General features: G+C 45.4%; 2 protein-coding genes across 3 annotated transcripts; both read left to right on the forward strand.

Moving 5' to 3' along the window:
- The first annotated feature begins 1,526 nt into the window (after nt 1-1,526).
- LOC142375112 (microtubule cross-linking factor 3-like) lies at nt 1,527-11,204 on the forward strand. 2 transcript variants are annotated; one of them, XM_075459035.1, is made up of 10 exons: nt 1,527-2,287; nt 2,873-3,097; nt 3,421-3,579; nt 4,531-4,599; nt 5,004-5,273; nt 5,361-5,738; nt 5,981-6,643; nt 6,781-7,096; nt 8,755-8,794; nt 11,116-11,204. In XM_075459035.1, exons 1-8 carry the CDS (start codon nt 1,544-1,546, stop codon nt 6,889-6,891), a joined length of 2,619 nt encoding a protein of 872 aa, XP_075315150.1. In that variant the 5' UTR covers nt 1,527-1,543; the 3' UTR covers nt 6,892-7,096; nt 8,755-8,794; nt 11,116-11,204. The 2 variants fall into 2 exon arrangements, with proteins under 2 accessions (XP_075315150.1, XP_075315151.1); XM_075459036.1 differs by having other exon boundaries at nt 8,755-8,799; nt 11,116-11,202.
- LOC142375113 (uncharacterized) lies at nt 9,952-15,018 on the forward strand. The gene is made up of 5 exons (XM_075459037.1): nt 9,952-11,391; nt 12,299-12,634; nt 13,023-13,102; nt 13,209-14,115; nt 14,207-15,018. Exons 1-5 carry the CDS (start codon nt 11,248-11,250, stop codon nt 14,462-14,464), a joined length of 1,725 nt encoding a protein of 574 aa, XP_075315152.1. The 5' UTR covers nt 9,952-11,247; the 3' UTR covers nt 14,465-15,018.
- Nucleotides 15,019-16,161: the final 1,143 nt, after the last annotated feature.

The following is a 16,161-nucleotide window of genomic DNA, read 5'->3' on the forward strand; positions in this document are numbered from 1 at the left end:
TTTTATTGGCTCTTTGTCCATGCAACAGATTACCGTCAGAGCTTGTGCAGAGGAAGCTTTGTGCATGAAGAGCACCCTCTGCTGGGTCCAAACTATACTTCTGGATCAGTTACGGACGAGAGGACGAGAAATATCATGTGTGCGCACCTGAAATCTTTATCAGCAGTCCACAAAATCTATGAGTTTCAACATAAAGGTTTTGATCAGTCCACCCTCAGGGGATTAAGTTCAGTTTCATCTTATTATGCATATTATTGGGGGAAAAAAACTAAATAAATCTTTGCACTTAAAAATGTTAAAGATAAAATAATCTTGGCCAAAATTGCTAACAGCTTCAATAGAGAGAAAAAAAGCCGGCACCGAGCATCGCCTCATTACAGCCGTTCCCACCGTCTAACATGGTGGTGGCAGCATCATTCTGTGGGGAGGATTTTCTGTGACTTGAATGAGTCAAAAATGCTGAAATGCTCCCTTCTTCTCTGGGTTTTTCAGGGAAGGCCTTGTTTATTTCAGCAAGACATGCAGAGTGTGCGAGAGTCCAGGTGATAAACTGGCTTCTTTGCAGTCCAGACTGAATCCACTGAAAACATTTCATATGCAGATTAAGATATTTCTCCAAAGATCTTGGAGAACTTTCAAAACTACAGTTTTTCGAAACCCTTAGATGGTTGTCAAAAGAGGAGGTGCAACACAGCAGTGCAGACAACAGCTTCTATCTATTCTCGTAAGAAACATCGTACAAAACCGATGATAAATATGTCCACGCCGCTTTATCAATCATTGCACTTTTTCTGAAGAAGACAGTTAAAAGGGACTCAACCTTCCAATCTCACTTTATCTAAGTTTCATCGACAATAATACAACACTGACAGGAGCCATTCTCCATTAACTAACTATTTTCGTTATGAGAATTACTAAATGTTTAGGGCTATGTTTTGTGTCATTAAGCAGAGATACAAAGAGAAATAAAGAAGTCTAACGGTGTCTTGAGCTCTCTTTATCTATAGATGCCACTGGAGAGGAAAATGAGGCCATACAATATTCAGATAATTCTGTCGCGTCAATTTGTGGGGCTGATTGTTTACTTCGTGGATTACGTCCATCCTCACGTCATGGCCTTTGCCCTTGCAGTGCCTGGTGGCACTGCGTGTTTGCGCTCTGTGGTAAGACCAGATGAACGTGGAAATGCATTTGCTTTAACTTTTTTACATGACACGACGTAACTGCCGGAGAGTGTTTATTGTTTTAATGTATAGTCGACACGGCTCGTCGGTCTCTGCAGGTTTGGAGGGGAATCCTTGAGTAAATTTGGGTTGGGGTGTTTATTCAGGAGCGCTCCCTGTAAGTAGAGAAGCGCGACATCTAATGGCCGGCTCACTAAAAAAAACTCAAACTTCATGTTGTTCACGTTTCGGTTTTTAAATCTTGTAAAGCTTGGCAATGCTTTGAAGTTTGAATCGTCAAGTCCTTAGCTCGATTTGTATAGATGGTGGGCATTTTAAAGTAATGCGCGTTTTGTAGGTTTGCTTCAGCGGAGAGGAACATGCGGGCAGCCAGCAGCGGCGCTGCAGATCCTTCATCACCGTCAAGATCAACAACGGACCACAGCTCAGGAAGCAGAAGCAGGCAGCACCGGGCTCCCTCGCCGGCTACAGCCCAGCGAACTGCCCCACATTCAAGTCGGTTGACATCCCCTCTCTGCGCAGAGAGAAGGAGAAACGTCGGGGTGAAGAAGACGCCGAGGTCCGCTGGCGGAAGAAAGAGGGAGCCCGAGAGCCGCGGCGGAGCAGCTGTTCATCCGGATGGTGCTGAGGCTGATCCAGTCAGAGCAAACAGGGCGGATGCTGTAGGAGAAGATCCGGCTAATCCATCAGCACCGGCCCGCCGCTCCGCTTTACGCATACCCTGCTGCAAAGGCGACTCCGACCGGCGTTTGTTGCCCGACAGAGCTTCGTCTCTGACGGAAAGCGAGAGAAAATCCGCAGAGGAGGAGGGGTACCACCCGGAGAGAAGCGGCGCTCCCGTGGGGTGCGGAGCGGGCCTCGGGTTGGGTTTGTGGAGAGGAGGATGCTTACAGGCTGAGCTGATCCACTTCCATCTGCAGAGGAAATTAAAAAGGAGCAGTGCGAGGATGCAAACCAAAGCGGACAGCACGGGCACGGTGCAGGCCGCGCAGGGCGAGCCGGAGCCGGCCGCAGGGGCGGCTGAGGCGGCGTCCGTGACACAGCAGGACCAGGCCTTCGAGGAGGAGATGGAGAGCCTGATGGAGGAAAATGAAGATCTCAAGGTCTGATACTTTTAAGATAACGTAGAATTTATCTAGTTCGTCGAAATGATCCTGAATACCTACAGTATAGAAAACCGAACGAGATATAGGCCACAAAAAAGAGTAAACATTTGCTTTACCTCTTCAGGATATCAGGAAATGTTTTTTTTTTTTTTTTTTTGTATAATTGAAACTTGTAGACCCATTTATTCTTAAATATTTGTTGTCTCTGTAGCATTTTTATTGGTTTATGAACAAGTAAACATCAGTTTATTTGTCTGCTGAACACCCTCCATGTCTCAACAGACCTCAACTGAAAACACACTGGCTACAGATGGTTGACTCATGATTGATTATTGATCCTCTAGGATCAATAATATGCATTGTAAAGAATGGACTATCCACACTGTCGATAGCTGGGATTTAAACTTTAAACATGTTCAGAAATGTTTGAAAATAGAAGTGACTGTTTTGAATGTTTGTGTAAAGATGGCTGTATTTTGTTGGCATACTCCATCTTGAGTGGCCGTTCAAATACTAAACTCCAGCAAAGTATGTCTGTATTCTGTAACTGAGCCACATGCACCGCCTCTGTGATTGAACTAGTGTGAAATAGAAGAGATGAGGACCGAGATGGAGGAGATGCGAGACACCTTCTACGAGGAGGACACTTGTCAGCTGCAGGAAATGAGGCGTGAGTTAGAGAGGGCCAATAAAAACTGCCGAATACTGCAGTACCGACTGCGCAAGGCTGAGAGGAAGAGGCTGCGCTACGCCCAGACGGGAGAGATCGATGAAGAGCTGCTCAGGAGTCTGGAGCAGGACCTGAAGGTAACGGGAGAGTGGCTGCAGGAGTGGGTCTGTGCTGATGCTCTGTTTTCTAACTGTTAAGATCCATGCTGTCGATGTGGCCACCGCCGCGGAAGAAAAACATGCTGATACTTTACAGATGAGGACAAGAGTGGGGTGGCTCCCGATGACTTTACTGGGGCTTGCCAGCTGTGGTTATGGAAAGTTTTGCGTAGTTTACAGCATGCAAAGCGATTCAAAAGCGAAGCTCAAACATCAACAAAATTGGACTTTAAAAAAACCAAAAAACTGTATGTCCTTACATAGCCTGATGGAGATAAGAGATTTCACTATGATTATTCCAGGTTGCAAAGGATGTGTCTGTGAGGCTGCACCATGAGCTGGAAAAAGTGGAGGAGAAACGCACAAAGACAGAGGAGGAGAACGAAAAACTGAGACAGAAACTCATAGAGGTGGAAGTGTCCAAACAAGCGCTGCAGAATGAACTAGATAAAACCAAAGAGGTAAGTATCTGATCTTTTCGGTTATATGTAGTACCCTGTAATCTGTATGTTTTGATTTGTTTAATAGATACACACATGTATAGCTTAGATGTATTATAATGTAAACTGCAAAAGTTAAAGTTATATATACTTTCTTTATGTTTTGCTTCTAAGCAGCCAGACTTTATTGTTATGGTTTAGAGATCTTTATCGATAGTTCTGCAGGCTTCCTGAAAATATTTCAGACTTTTGCCTTTTTTTGTAACATTGGCTGCATTTTCAAAGGAATGTGAATTCTATGTGGGTTAAGCCACGCAACACTGACCTACGGCCACTTAACTCGAGGGAACAACTGGTGTTGTGTCCACATGTAACAGAAGTAACTTAGCGAAGAACCATTTTTTCATTCTGTTTTCAGGCACTTTATTATTAGCTGCCTGCCAAAGACGCATCATTTGTTCCAATTTCTTTTGTTGCATCAGTGAAAAATACCAAAGATAACACAATTTTTGCACACATAACATACATTTGTTTTCAAAAACAAGATGATTGCCAAGAGCTTCTATCTAGAAAAGTTGCCGTGTCTCAGCATGGTGTGCAGTGCGTCCTGCAATGTGAGGACAAAAGAAGTGGCAGGCTTCCTCTTTGCAAAAAAAAGACCTGATACAGGACCTGAGAGATGGTTCAGCCCCTCAGATGATCCATCTGCTGTTCACTGAAGCCTCATCAGAAATGGTCTCCATGGAAGGGTGGCCGTGAAGAAGCCATTCTTAAGGAAGGGAAATCATTGGCAACAGGTCTTATGGAGGGATGAATCCTCCCCAGAGCCCGAACATCAACTTTACTAAAGCAACGCGGGACCATTTTGAGAGAGAACAGAAGAAAAAGACATAGGCACACGTGCTGTAAAAACAACATTCACAACAAAATAAATAAAAGATGATAAAGACACATTTTCTATCTTCTGTTAAGTCCCAAAAGAGAAGAGGAAGCAAGGACGTCCAGAAGACTGACAAGAAATCAGCACAGACTCCCACTGAGGTGAGCTGCTATTACTAATAACAGTGTTATCTTTGGTCATTATTTTGTGTCGTACTGCATTAACTAATGTATCATCCAAGATGATGTAAAGAAACAAAAGGAAGTAGCTTTTAGAGGAATATCCTCTGTCCTGTGTAATTTCCACACAATTTCTCAAATCAAACATTTGGCTTTTCACTTCAGGCTACCAGAATATATCTATGATTAAAGCTGAGAATTAAAACTTCAGCAATTAAGTTAGACTTTGTGCATGTTAAACATCCTCTTGGCAGATCTTTTCTTGGCTCAGAGAGAAGGTAGAAAATCTTTAATCTTAAGTCTTTGCAATTTTGAAGAAACTGACTTTAAAAAAACGATACGATCGTAATGTTTCACGAACTCAAGTCTGAATTTTGTTGTGTCAGGAGGATAACGATGACCTGAAGTGCCAGCTAGCTTTCATCAAAGAGGAAGCTGTGCTTATGAGGAAGAAGACGGCCAAGATTGACAAAGAGAAGGATCGTCTGGAACAAGAGTTGCAGAAGTATCGCTCCTTCTATGGGGAGCTGGACAGTACTCATCCTAAAGGGGAGGCCGGGGGGCCCCCAACCACCCGTGAGTCAGAACTGAAGCTACGACTTCGTCTGGTTGAGGAAGAGGCCAACATCCTGGGGAGGAAGATAGTGGAGTTGGAGGTAAAAGCAGACAGTTCTATGCTGGGTTTTTTTTTTTTGAGGGGAAGTTAAAGTCATTTATGAGCTGGTCGCTGTCTTTCCAAACAGGTGGAGAATCGTGGCCTGAGGGCCGAGCTTGACGACTACCGTGGGGAGGGAGAGGGTGCTGGGAGCTCTGGGAGCGGCGCCGCGGGTGGGTCGGGCACTGGGCGAGGCTTGGGTGACGATCTGACGGAGCTCCGGCAGCAGCTGCAGTTGGTGGAGGATGAAGCAGAGCTTCTGAGGAGAAATCTCGCCGATGCTGAAGAACAGAACAAGAGGGTGACTGCTGAGCTGAACAAGTTACGCTTCAAGGCTGGGACTCATGAGGGAGGCGCCAGGCATGGAGGAGCCACAGGAGGTGCAGCGATTGATGCCGCTAAAGTGGAAGCGCTGCAGGAGGAGCTGAAAGCAGCGAGACTACAGATTAATGATCTGAGCGGCAAGGTATGTAAGACTGAATAATATATGTTTTTCCTTTTTTATGAGCTGACTAATATAAATTGTTTTAAAATGATGTATTTGTCACCTTTTTTTATATTCAAATAAATCAACTTATCTAATAACGTTTCAAGCTTGTTTTCAGGGTTCAGCTTGCACAGAGGAGCTTTTAAAACAGAGTTCATAGGATTCATCATGTGGGCACATGAGTTTATTTGCCCCTCTACTGCCTCTCTCTCCCCAATCAGGTAATGCAGCTGCAGTACGAGAACCGTGTGCTCCTTTCAAACATGCAGCGCTACGATCTGGCCTCACATCTCTCCCTGCGCCCCAGTCCGCGTGACAGTGATGCAGAGAGTGATGCCGGAGGTGCCGCAAGCGGCCTTCGTGAAAGCGACGAGGACTCCACCTCCTCCCGCCTGCTTCCACCTCACCGCAAACGCGAGGGCCCTGTAGGCGGGGAAAGCGACTCCGATGAGGTGAGAAACAATAACGGCAGCAGCCGGTGCATGACGCCCACACGGGGTCTTTACACCCCCCCTGGGTCAGAAGGGGCTGCCTCTTCCGCCTTGGCCCGCTTCCTGCCTGGTGGCCGCTGCAGCTTCCGTGAAAGGCAGCAGATGATAGACATCCGCTTGGAAGCCGAGAGGCTTGTTCGCACTATCGACAGGCTGATCGCTGACACGGCCACCATCATCTCAGATGCAAGGGTCTATGTTTCAAATGGCGAGTTGATGTTTGGGAGGGGCGGAGACGAAGGTGGTGAAGAGGACGGGAGCAGGATCAGGGAACACGAACTGTTGTATCGCATCAACGCCCAGATGAAGGCCTTCAGAAAAGAATTGCAGGCGTTCATTGACCGACTGGAAGTGCCAAGGCTTGAGGACAGGCAGACAGAGGAGCCACTGTCGGTGAGGGCACGGCTGAAAATGTTTACGTTTCATTGGGTCATCCAAAAGTTCCCGAAGAGTAAATGCTGATTCTGCTTCCTCTTTTTTCTCACTTGGTTCTCCTCTGTTATCCTTTTCATTCCTCTCGTTTCCACCAGATGTTCCAGCCCATCATTTTGCTTATCCTCATACTCGTGTTATTCTCATCCCTCTCTTACGCCACTATCTTTAAATTAGTCTTCCTCTTTACTCTCTTCTTTGTTCTGTGATGTAAGCCTCCTTAGTTCACACCATCCCTCATTTGTTTTTGCTCTGTCGTCTTTCTTTTTTTTATTTCTTTTCCCCACCCTGCATTATTTGTTGCCAAGGTAACCCGAACGCACAGAAAAAGCTCAGCACTTGCCGCGCATTGGTTTTGACACTGGAGTCTACATTTTCACAACACTTCGCCCTCTTCATCAGTCTCTCAAGAAGGTGAGTTGCAGAGCGTTGCTGTGCTTTGAGACGCACTCAACTTAAAACCAAAAGTCTGAATAATTAATTTAAAACAAGGAGCAAGTTGAGTGTAATATTCGTGTCTCGGACTGTTACATCACATCACATTTATAGTGTTGTGTGTGGTGCAAATCACAGTCATCCTTATTTTCCGCTTGTCCAAGCAAACAAGGCATTCTGTGCAGAGACATACCTGAAATGAAAATATGTCAAATATATATGTATAAAAGTAGCATCACTTAATCAAAGACATCTCCAGGCACTTTAAAAATGTAAAAATAAATTCAGTCCTATAATGACCCATCTCAATAAAGGTCATATTTGTCAAATTAAACCAAATCAATTTAAATCTAAACCAGTTTGGGTTCTTATATTGCCAACTGATAAAAGTTGACTAGCAAGGGAAATCTGCAGATTGCGTTAAATCTTCTCTTCAGTTAAATCCAACGTCCTGATAATGCTCAAGGCGACAGTGGAGGGAAAAACTCCCTTTCAACAGGAAGAAATCTCCAGCAGAACACATGGAAAGTAAAGAGACCAGTCATAAAAGATGCCTAGTGCATAATGGGAGGTTCCCTAGCTGTCCATTCCTATCCCAACATAACTAAAGGGATGTATCAGGTTTACCCAAACCGTCCAAAAAGGAAAGATTTAATCCTAATGTTAAAGGTAGAGAGGGTGAATGCTTCCTCAAACCATACAGGCAGCTGGTTCCACAACAGAGGGGCCTGATATAGAAACTCTAGGAACGACCAGTACGCCTGCAGTTAGAGAGTGAAGTGCTCTGTTTGGAAAATACTGAGCTATGAAGCCTTCACGGTACAATGTAACTTAGTCATAAGTGCTATTAACATGTGAGGAGAAGTATTTTAAATTCTGTTCTGGACAACATGAGGCATAAGGGGGAAGGTACATGTGTCTGTAGTGTGCACTGTAAGATGCGGTATGGAACTCACTCACTTCTGTTTAAAGCACATTGAGAATGGAGGATGATGCTGCTTACTGGCTTTTTTTATACTAATATATACACAACATATCCCAACATGTTCCCAGTACTAATCGGTGAATAGAAAATAGAAAGCAACTCTTACCAGCACACACACACTCGGGAGTAAATGCTTTGGATAATCAGCCGGACATTTGCACACTGTTTCAGTCACTAATGTTCCGGACAATTTACTCCAACTCTGGCTGGAACATCTCCAGAACAAGTGTGGAACAAATGTTCCAGAAACATTTGCCAGCCCTCTGGAACATTTGTAGAACTTTTCAAGACTGTGTAAATGAAAAAAAAAACAGAAAAAAAAAACAGCAAATGAGATAGGTTTGCCTCACCCTACTGCAGCTGAGTACTGCAATCAAACTTACTCTACCCAACCCTTAAATAATGTCGGGCTCTTTAAAAGATAAATCCAGAATGCATTGCTGTATCAATAGATTGAAAAAAATTGAGGCCACAGTGTGATTATGGATACATCATTTAGAAAGTGAGGTCTGACTTCAAGGCTTCAGTAAGTCTGCCAGGGTGTAAACTCAACTACTCTTCCCAATGTGCTTTATCCTCTGGTTTAATGTTGCCACTGGCATTATTTTCTCTGGTAGCAGCTTCTGAACTCAACCGTTTCTTTGTTTTTCAGGGCGACATTTGCTGTGCCGTGCCGTTGTTGTTGCCTCAAGGTAAAGTAAGGACAAAGTTTGTTTGTATCCCTCCCCTCAGCTCGTGAGGGGTTTGTCATTTTGTACGAAACACAACAGGTGGAAGAATGATGATCACGGGGGGGGCTTTAAACTGGGAGGAATTTTAATCATCGTGTCAAGTGCCAAATGTCAGATCTTGTTATCTGGGGTTCCAAAAATTCCCAGAGGAGCCCCTGATTATCGGCAGGCGTTAATAATTGATGATGAGGCAGATGCAGAGTTGCACCTGCTCGGCATGAGGCAAGACTCCGGGTTCAAGCTGTTCCAGGATGTTATGCGTCTTCGCACAATTTGAACCATAAAGTGAAGCCTGTGATGATGTGTTGATTGCTTTACCTAATCATTTTCCAATACGCGCCATAAAACATTCAGGCCTGAGATTAGTCTAGGTGAACCATAAATTACATGTAAAGTTGTAGAAAAAATGTCAAGTATGACTGAAAAGTATGCCAAACGTGCCGGGCATCCAACTGCCAGTCTCCTTTTCGTGACAATCTTCAATAAAGATATTATTGACTGTGACACATTGTTACTCACTGTGTCACCCACACCCATTTGGCATCCTTTGGAAAGATGATTTGCAACACGACGTGGTCACAAGACCAAATCTGCCCAAGCATCCTAAAGCAGAGTAGCAACAGAGAAGCCGATTGGCCGGGAGACCGAAGCAGCTGAAATAGCTATGTAAACACTTTCCCTCGATCCGTGAGCCCCAGTAATTTTAGCCTGAATGCTGGTGACGACAGTCGTCCCATCGAGACTTCAAATGCTGGAATAAATGTGACATTATGCTATTTGAAACTGACTCCGAAGGCGCGCTCACGTAAACACTGGGAGGTGGTATAAAAACTGGGGACCCCGGCTGGAACAGAAGATGTTTACCCTTTAGCTTTACACGCCGGACCATATCCCAACAGCGTGAGGAGAAGGGGGCCCTTTAAATCGAGTCCGAGTCGCTTTACGTAACACGGCGAGGGGGGAAAAGTGAGTGGAAGCACCGCCGACAGGGGACTTTACAGTTTAACAAGGAGGGGGTGAATGTGCCGGGGAACCCAGAGCAAACAGCGCAGGGACTAGAGCTGGCTGCGGAATTATACCGCTGGGCAGGGAGCACCTCTGTGTGGACTCAGGTAAGAAAAGCGGGTTTAATTAAGCGAAAGTAGCAGCTTTCATGTGGTTTGAAACCACCTGAAATCTCTAAAACGTTTCTGCCGAGACTAATTCACATTTTTTTTTAATATTTCCATTTCCATTTTTTTTTTTTTATTTGAGTCAGAGTTGATCCCAAATGTGTTCCTTTCATTGCCTCGGACACGCACTCCCTCCGCGCGTCCCTGTCTCCTGTCCTCGGGACATTCAGTCACTTAATGAGGCATAGTTACAAGATTATTAATATCCCTACTCTTACATCACAGGTGGGAGGGAAGAGGCTGGTACATTCGGACACCTTCGACAATATACTTGCGATTCTGAATGATGTTAAAAACAATAACAACATCTGTTTTTTTTTTCAATTTGTACCCCGATTGGGGCTCAGTTTCATCAGCAATTATCTCGTTTGACCGACAGAATCGATCGCATCATAGATGTGACGCAGCAAATAAAATAATATAGATAATATTCATATGTCATGATATCACATTAGTGAATTCTGTACTTTTGGTGTCACACAATATCAGAAACCATTACAAGCTTTCATGTTTACGCAACTGACACCATTCGTTTAAAGTAGTGTCATGTTCCAAGCTAATGACCACCTCACTGCATGCTCGAGATATTTTTTTTTTCCCTCCACAAGTGTAGCAAGGTGTAACAGAGGCAGGCTTGAGGTCCAAGTGACCAATAGTCTAAATGGTTGCCTCGGTGCTGTCATGCTGTATTCTCGTCCACGCGTGCTGCAGAGTTACCGAAGACTGACATGCCTGTGAATTTTAGAGAAGAATGCCAAAGCAGAGGGCTGTAAATGCCTGACCTTTGTGAGAGTGGAAACCACAACAACATAAAAAAGAAAAGGTGATTTATGCCGTTAGGAAAAGTGGATGTAAACTAAGATTCACGGGGATTAAGGAAAATAAAAAAGGTTTAACACGCAGTTTAACCTTCATCAGGCATCAATGCGGCTGTTGAAGCAGCTTTTTCTTTCAGGCTAAAAAGAATATACACTAGAACCAGATTTTGATTCAGTAACACGGGAACACACGGAGAATGAAAATAAAGCAATGTTTGTTTGTTTTTTATTCATACATCTTTGGCTTCTGTTAACAGGCCTCTCTCTTTCTCGTTTCTTCGAACCTTTTTAGTATTTCCAAGCCATCAATCCTTCTCGTCCCCCTCGCTGTCAGCCTGACGGTGACCTCTGACAGGAAAGTGAAACGGGAGAAAGGGGAAACTGCCATTTGAAAAGGCCTCTGGGTATTGAACAGCCCCGCGTCATGGCAGCCATTGATTTGGAGGTTGGGCTGCAGCGCAGAGGCCGGGGATGGGGGCAGGAGAGGCCAGATCTGATGGACAACTTCGACTCAGAGATGCAGGAGTGGGAGGATCAGCTGCAGGACATCCAGAGGAAAATTGAAGAGGTACATGTTGTACACACAAACTGAGGCGGGTCGAATCCCATAGAGATGGGACTGTGAAGTCAGTTCTCAAATCATCTCAACATCACTTTGCTCTTTATTCCAATTATGTACATTGAATAATTCCCTGTAATGGGCAAACTAGTACGAGTAAGTAAGCTTCTGATACACCAGTGTAAGTGCCATAATTCAGACCTTCACACGACATCTGATGATGTACAGAAATAAAAAATGAATGTCCATAGCGTGTGTTCGTGGCAGGCGGAGCGTCAAACATTTTCTGTCGAGTAAAGTTGCTTAGATCTTCATCACAAAGAAATTTAGCGAGTTAGAACTTACTTTGGTTTAACAGTGATCCTCAAACACACGTGGGGAGCGTACTAATTGTCCGGTCTCGAAGTGAGACCTTTTGTGCTTCCTAGTGAGCATTAATTGGTGTAAAGTCTTTGTGTGTGCCATAATAAACCGTTGGCTGCACGCAGACCGACTCAGCCGCACGGCCTTGTTGGAAGGACGGAACAAACAAACGTTAACAAGCTTATTAAGCTGTGAGATGCTGGTCACGCGCAATTTTCCCTGTCATTCACACACACACACACACACACACACACACACACACACACACACACACACACACACACACACACACAGTCTGAAAGTGGATACTAACGGAGGCACCAAAGGTTGCGATGGCAAACGGATGCTCGTGCAAAGTGGAATAACACGTGTTGATCACAAATATAAGTTAGGTGGTGCTGAGAGCTTGTGGTAATTATAAGACCTGTTTGTTGTGGAAACATCACACATAGCTGAGGAACAGCGCGTTCAAGTTTAAATTTCTGAAAGGATGAATTAGATCCACGAGAAAGGAGCGGGAAGAGCTTCATGTTTTCCTGTTTTTCTGTTCCAGCTGTACAATGAAGTCCAAGCCCGCAGAGGAGCAAACGACAGCACTACTGACAACCAGAAAAATGGCAGCTCGTTGGAGTGTGGGCTCGGGCACCATGGCAACGGCCTTTTTGCGCCCGGCCACCACAGCGTGAATCACCCAGGAGATGTAGCCGTGCCACATCGCTATAGCAACAGCTGCAATTATAGTCCCAACGGGTACAGCTACCCCGGGAGTCATCAGAATGGCTACGGTCACTGCCGCTCCAACGGGGTCTCAGAGATCGGAGACTTACTGCAGGACTATTTAGGCAAAGGGACACAGATGAGCCGGAAGAACAATGGAGCTCGCCATGTGGTAAGTAGAGGCGTTTTGCCAGCTTGTGCCTCATTCTGTTGGTATTTGCACATTGGAAGAAACAAGATAAGAGGACATGATATGAGTCAAAGCTGCGGTTGTGGCAGGAACATATTGATTACAGTTACCCTCAAGTCTGCTTACAGAGACGGGCCACTAGACAAGAGTTAGTTTCACACTTAAGCCCAACTCTTGCATTTTCTTAACACCTGCTGATGAGAGCTCTTTCCTGGTCCAATATGAGCGTATCAGAATAGTTTCTGCTGTGCTATGTTGAGTGATAATCAGGAGTCAGTTCAGGTTTTGTTCTGGTACAGCAAAGCCACCCTCCCCAGGGATTCTGAATAGTTTTTTTTTTTTTTTAAATGTGTATTTTAATCTCTTTAAGCACTTCAGTGACACAATCAAGGTGAACCAGGGCATCTCTGCACACCAGGATGAGACGAGGAGAAGATCTAGAAATCAAAGGTAAGAAGTTTTGTCTTCTTAATCGTAATCATGTAGAATTAAAGAATCAAGCTTGTTCCCAGGTTTCTGATTGCTACTTTTATTTCAATTTTTTCTGTTAAACTAGGCTTGGGCAAGAGCAGGTTTTGGGCAGTTTTGAGGAAACTGAAAACAGGAAGAACCAAGTGTCTTACATGAAGAACTCCCCCTGCAGAGAGAGTTCCCCCAACAAGGAAAACACAGGCTCAAAGCCCCCTCTTGGACAGCGGGATGCTCCTTCTGTACAAGCACGCTCACAGCTGCCGGTCACAACAGCTGAGTCTCCCTCTCTGGACAGGAAGTCCTTCAGTCCAGGAGTCCTGGGAGACAGAAAGTGCGGCAGCCCCTCGGTTCTCAGGAAGTTTGGAGCCATGCTTCAGGAGAACGAGGGCAAAACGCTTACAGAATCTGGAGTTGTGAGCCATCAGGCGTCAGTCCCAGAGGCAAAGTGTCCCACTCCTGGCTGTCAGCGCAGAGCTTTTGGAGCCGCTGGAGCGGCCGGCAGAGTGCCCATGCGTGTGCCTAGTCAGAAAACCCAACCAGATTCCAACGTGCTGACAGCAGAGGTAGAAGCCAGCCAAGAGTGGGGTTTGGTATTAGACTCTGGGAGGCCGAGCTACAAGGATCAAAGAGGATGCTATAACAGTTCTAAAGGATCTCATCCTAGTCCCCAGCAGGCCCAGAGGAGATCACAGGTTCCGGGTAGCCCAAAGATGAGACCCAGGGCTAACAGTGGGGCTGAAAGAGATGGAGGGTTTGCTCAAGGGGAGAAGGCGAGAAAGCCTGCACTCCAACACGCTGACTCCAAAATGGACTACAGAGCCTCAAGTGCTTCCCCAGGAGCTCAGAGGATCCAGAGGGGACAAGAGTTGCCAGCTTGTGGCCTTTTGAGGGACGAGGGACTTATTGAACTGCTTGACATGCTCGAGATCCAACACGAGTACAGCTCCAGTCCCAGAACAGTATACACCGCATACCGACAGGAGTCCCAGCAGGTAGGTTGTGTTCTGCTTGGTTGTTTAGCATCAGGTCCACAATCAGCCAATCTCTGGTGCACACTGACACGTGGTGTGTGTTTCTATCCAGGTCCATTCGAGTGAGCTGTCCACAGCCAAACCCCAGAAGACTTTCTCTCGTCCCGCACGGCCGGCCAACCAGCGACCTCCCTCCAGATGGGCCAGCCGCACCCCTACTGCCAGAATCACTGCCCCGTCAGGCCCAATTTACTGCCCTCCGAGCCCCTTGATCCGCACCCCCAGCCCCATGAGTAGATCCCCAAGCCCTGCACTGAAGCACCGGCCTCTTATTTCCTATTCTCTTCAGGCTGAGACTGTCATTATGTGATAGGTTTCTATGTTAACAAAGCATGCTCCCTTCCCTCTGGGGCGACCCTCCGTGTAAATAGTATGGACCTTTCTCTTTGACAAAGTGCTTCAAGAGAGCTGCAAAGAAATGCGGAGTTTCATCTCAGTTTTCGAAATTAAACACATCCGCATCATTCTCCAGTGTTGCTGTGGCTTTAAAGTTCTTCTGTGCCTGACCTTTGCCAACACATCAGCATTTTGCTTTGCTGCCCCCCCCCCCCTTTATCCATATTCCTCTTTTTTCATAGTGAACTTTGGTGTTTCGTGTGTAAGGTGAATTAGCATGCAGCCCTAGATGGGGGCGCATGCTAATGTGTTCAATCCTCTTGGTTGCCATGTTGAATCAAATTCAGCCAAATTCAGTTGGAACTGCGCTACCGGCTGCAGCCTGCGAACCGTCGACACGTGTGTTTGATTGTATCATAATGCCGAAATATATTCAAGATGTTCAAATAACAGCTGTGAGAAATTATTCTAATATGCCTTTGATGTATTTTTTTTTCTTTCTTGGTAATAAATATGACAGTGCTTTGATGTCGAGGCTCCGACTCTGTTTTGCAGCATTGATGATGCTCTCATTCTTCAGGATATTAATGATTTATCACATATCACGCCTATGGCTATTTGATACCAGCAGATCCCCGCATGCCACTGCGGTGGAATCTCAAGTGCCGTAGTGTTGGTTGCCGTTGCAAATGAAGTAACTGGCCGCCAAACTGAGCAAAGCCTCAGCCGGTTGAAAAATAAGAAATGAAGATAAAATTCTTCATTGTAGTAATAAAAATAAACTAATTTCTTTTAGAGATGGCGTTCTTTTCGTTTGCACAACACTGCGCTGTGATTTGCTGGCTGGAATCCCTTTGAAGTACATTAGCTTTGTAGCGTTTTCATTCAACAGCATGTCATGTTACCCGTCGTTATCAGGATATCCAATGTGCCGCACAGACAAAGATCACTTTTCACGCAGAGTGTTTCGCGCCTCATAAGACTGCATCAACAACCTCTGGCCTCCTTGACACCTCCTCCTCCGTGCGGGGGGATTGAACGCACTTTCACACGCTCTCAAATTCACACAGATGCAACGCATAGAGAACAAAATGTCCATTATATGTGAGTATACACACACCAAGTAACCATTTTTCATACATGTGCACAATCTGTCACACATTCAAACCTTGGCAGGAGTAGCCAAAGAGTGAAATGTCATGTAAAGACTGGGTGGGGGGACACACGGAAGTCCTTTGGCCCCATGATGCCTCAGCCCTGTCACCCAACCTCTCGGTGCTATGTGGCACCTCAGATGGAAATAGCAAGCGTGACGTGTGTTTTGGTGCCAGAAATCTTAGCCTGCTGTCTTTAGGGGTATAAATAAGAAGTGGGAGGGGGGGAATTGGTTCCTCTCTCTGTGTTCTTAACTCCTTTTGGTTTATCTCGCCTGTCGCTATTTCTTCTCACCAGTGATAACACTGAAAGTTTACAAACTGAGGATTTATTTTGTTTGTTTTTAAAGATACGGTTTATCTGCCCCACATTTCCTCTTATTTCTCGACGCGATTGTTTTCATTCCTCTTCTCACTGACGTCTACATATTGCTTTCCCATCCTCTACTTTTCCTATCTGGACCTCCAGATTCATGCGTGTAAATGACAGGTTGGCATCTCCACCGGCTGTGGAATG

Source organism: Odontesthes bonariensis, chromosome 24 (assembly GCF_027942865.1).
Source record: "Odontesthes bonariensis isolate fOdoBon6 chromosome 24, fOdoBon6.hap1, whole genome shotgun sequence".
NCBI lineage: Eukaryota > Metazoa > Chordata > Actinopteri > Atheriniformes > Atherinopsidae > Odontesthes > Odontesthes bonariensis.

Excerpts from the sequence above, each read along its gene's own strand:
- LOC142375112 (XM_075459035.1), top strand. The coding sequence starts at position 1,544 with ATGCGGGCAGCCAGCAGCGGCGCTGCAGATCCTTCATCACCGTCAAGA. Across the intron at positions 2,288-2,872 it reads AGGAAAATGAAGATCTCAAG|TGTGAAATAGAAGAGATGAG; the intron begins GTCTGATACTTT and ends TGATTGAACTAG. Across the intron at positions 3,580-4,530 it reads AACTAGATAAAACCAAAGAG|TCCCAAAAGAGAAGAGGAAG; the intron begins GTAAGTATCTGA and ends TCTTCTGTTAAG.
- LOC142375113 (XM_075459037.1), top strand. The coding sequence starts at position 11,248 with ATGGCAGCCATTGATTTGGAGGTTGGGCTGCAGCGCAGAGGCCGGGGA. Across the intron at positions 12,635-13,022 it reads ACAATGGAGCTCGCCATGTG|CACTTCAGTGACACAATCAA; the intron begins GTAAGTAGAGGC and ends AATCTCTTTAAG. Across the intron at positions 13,103-13,208 it reads AGAAGATCTAGAAATCAAAG|GCTTGGGCAAGAGCAGGTTT; the intron begins GTAAGAAGTTTT and ends CTGTTAAACTAG.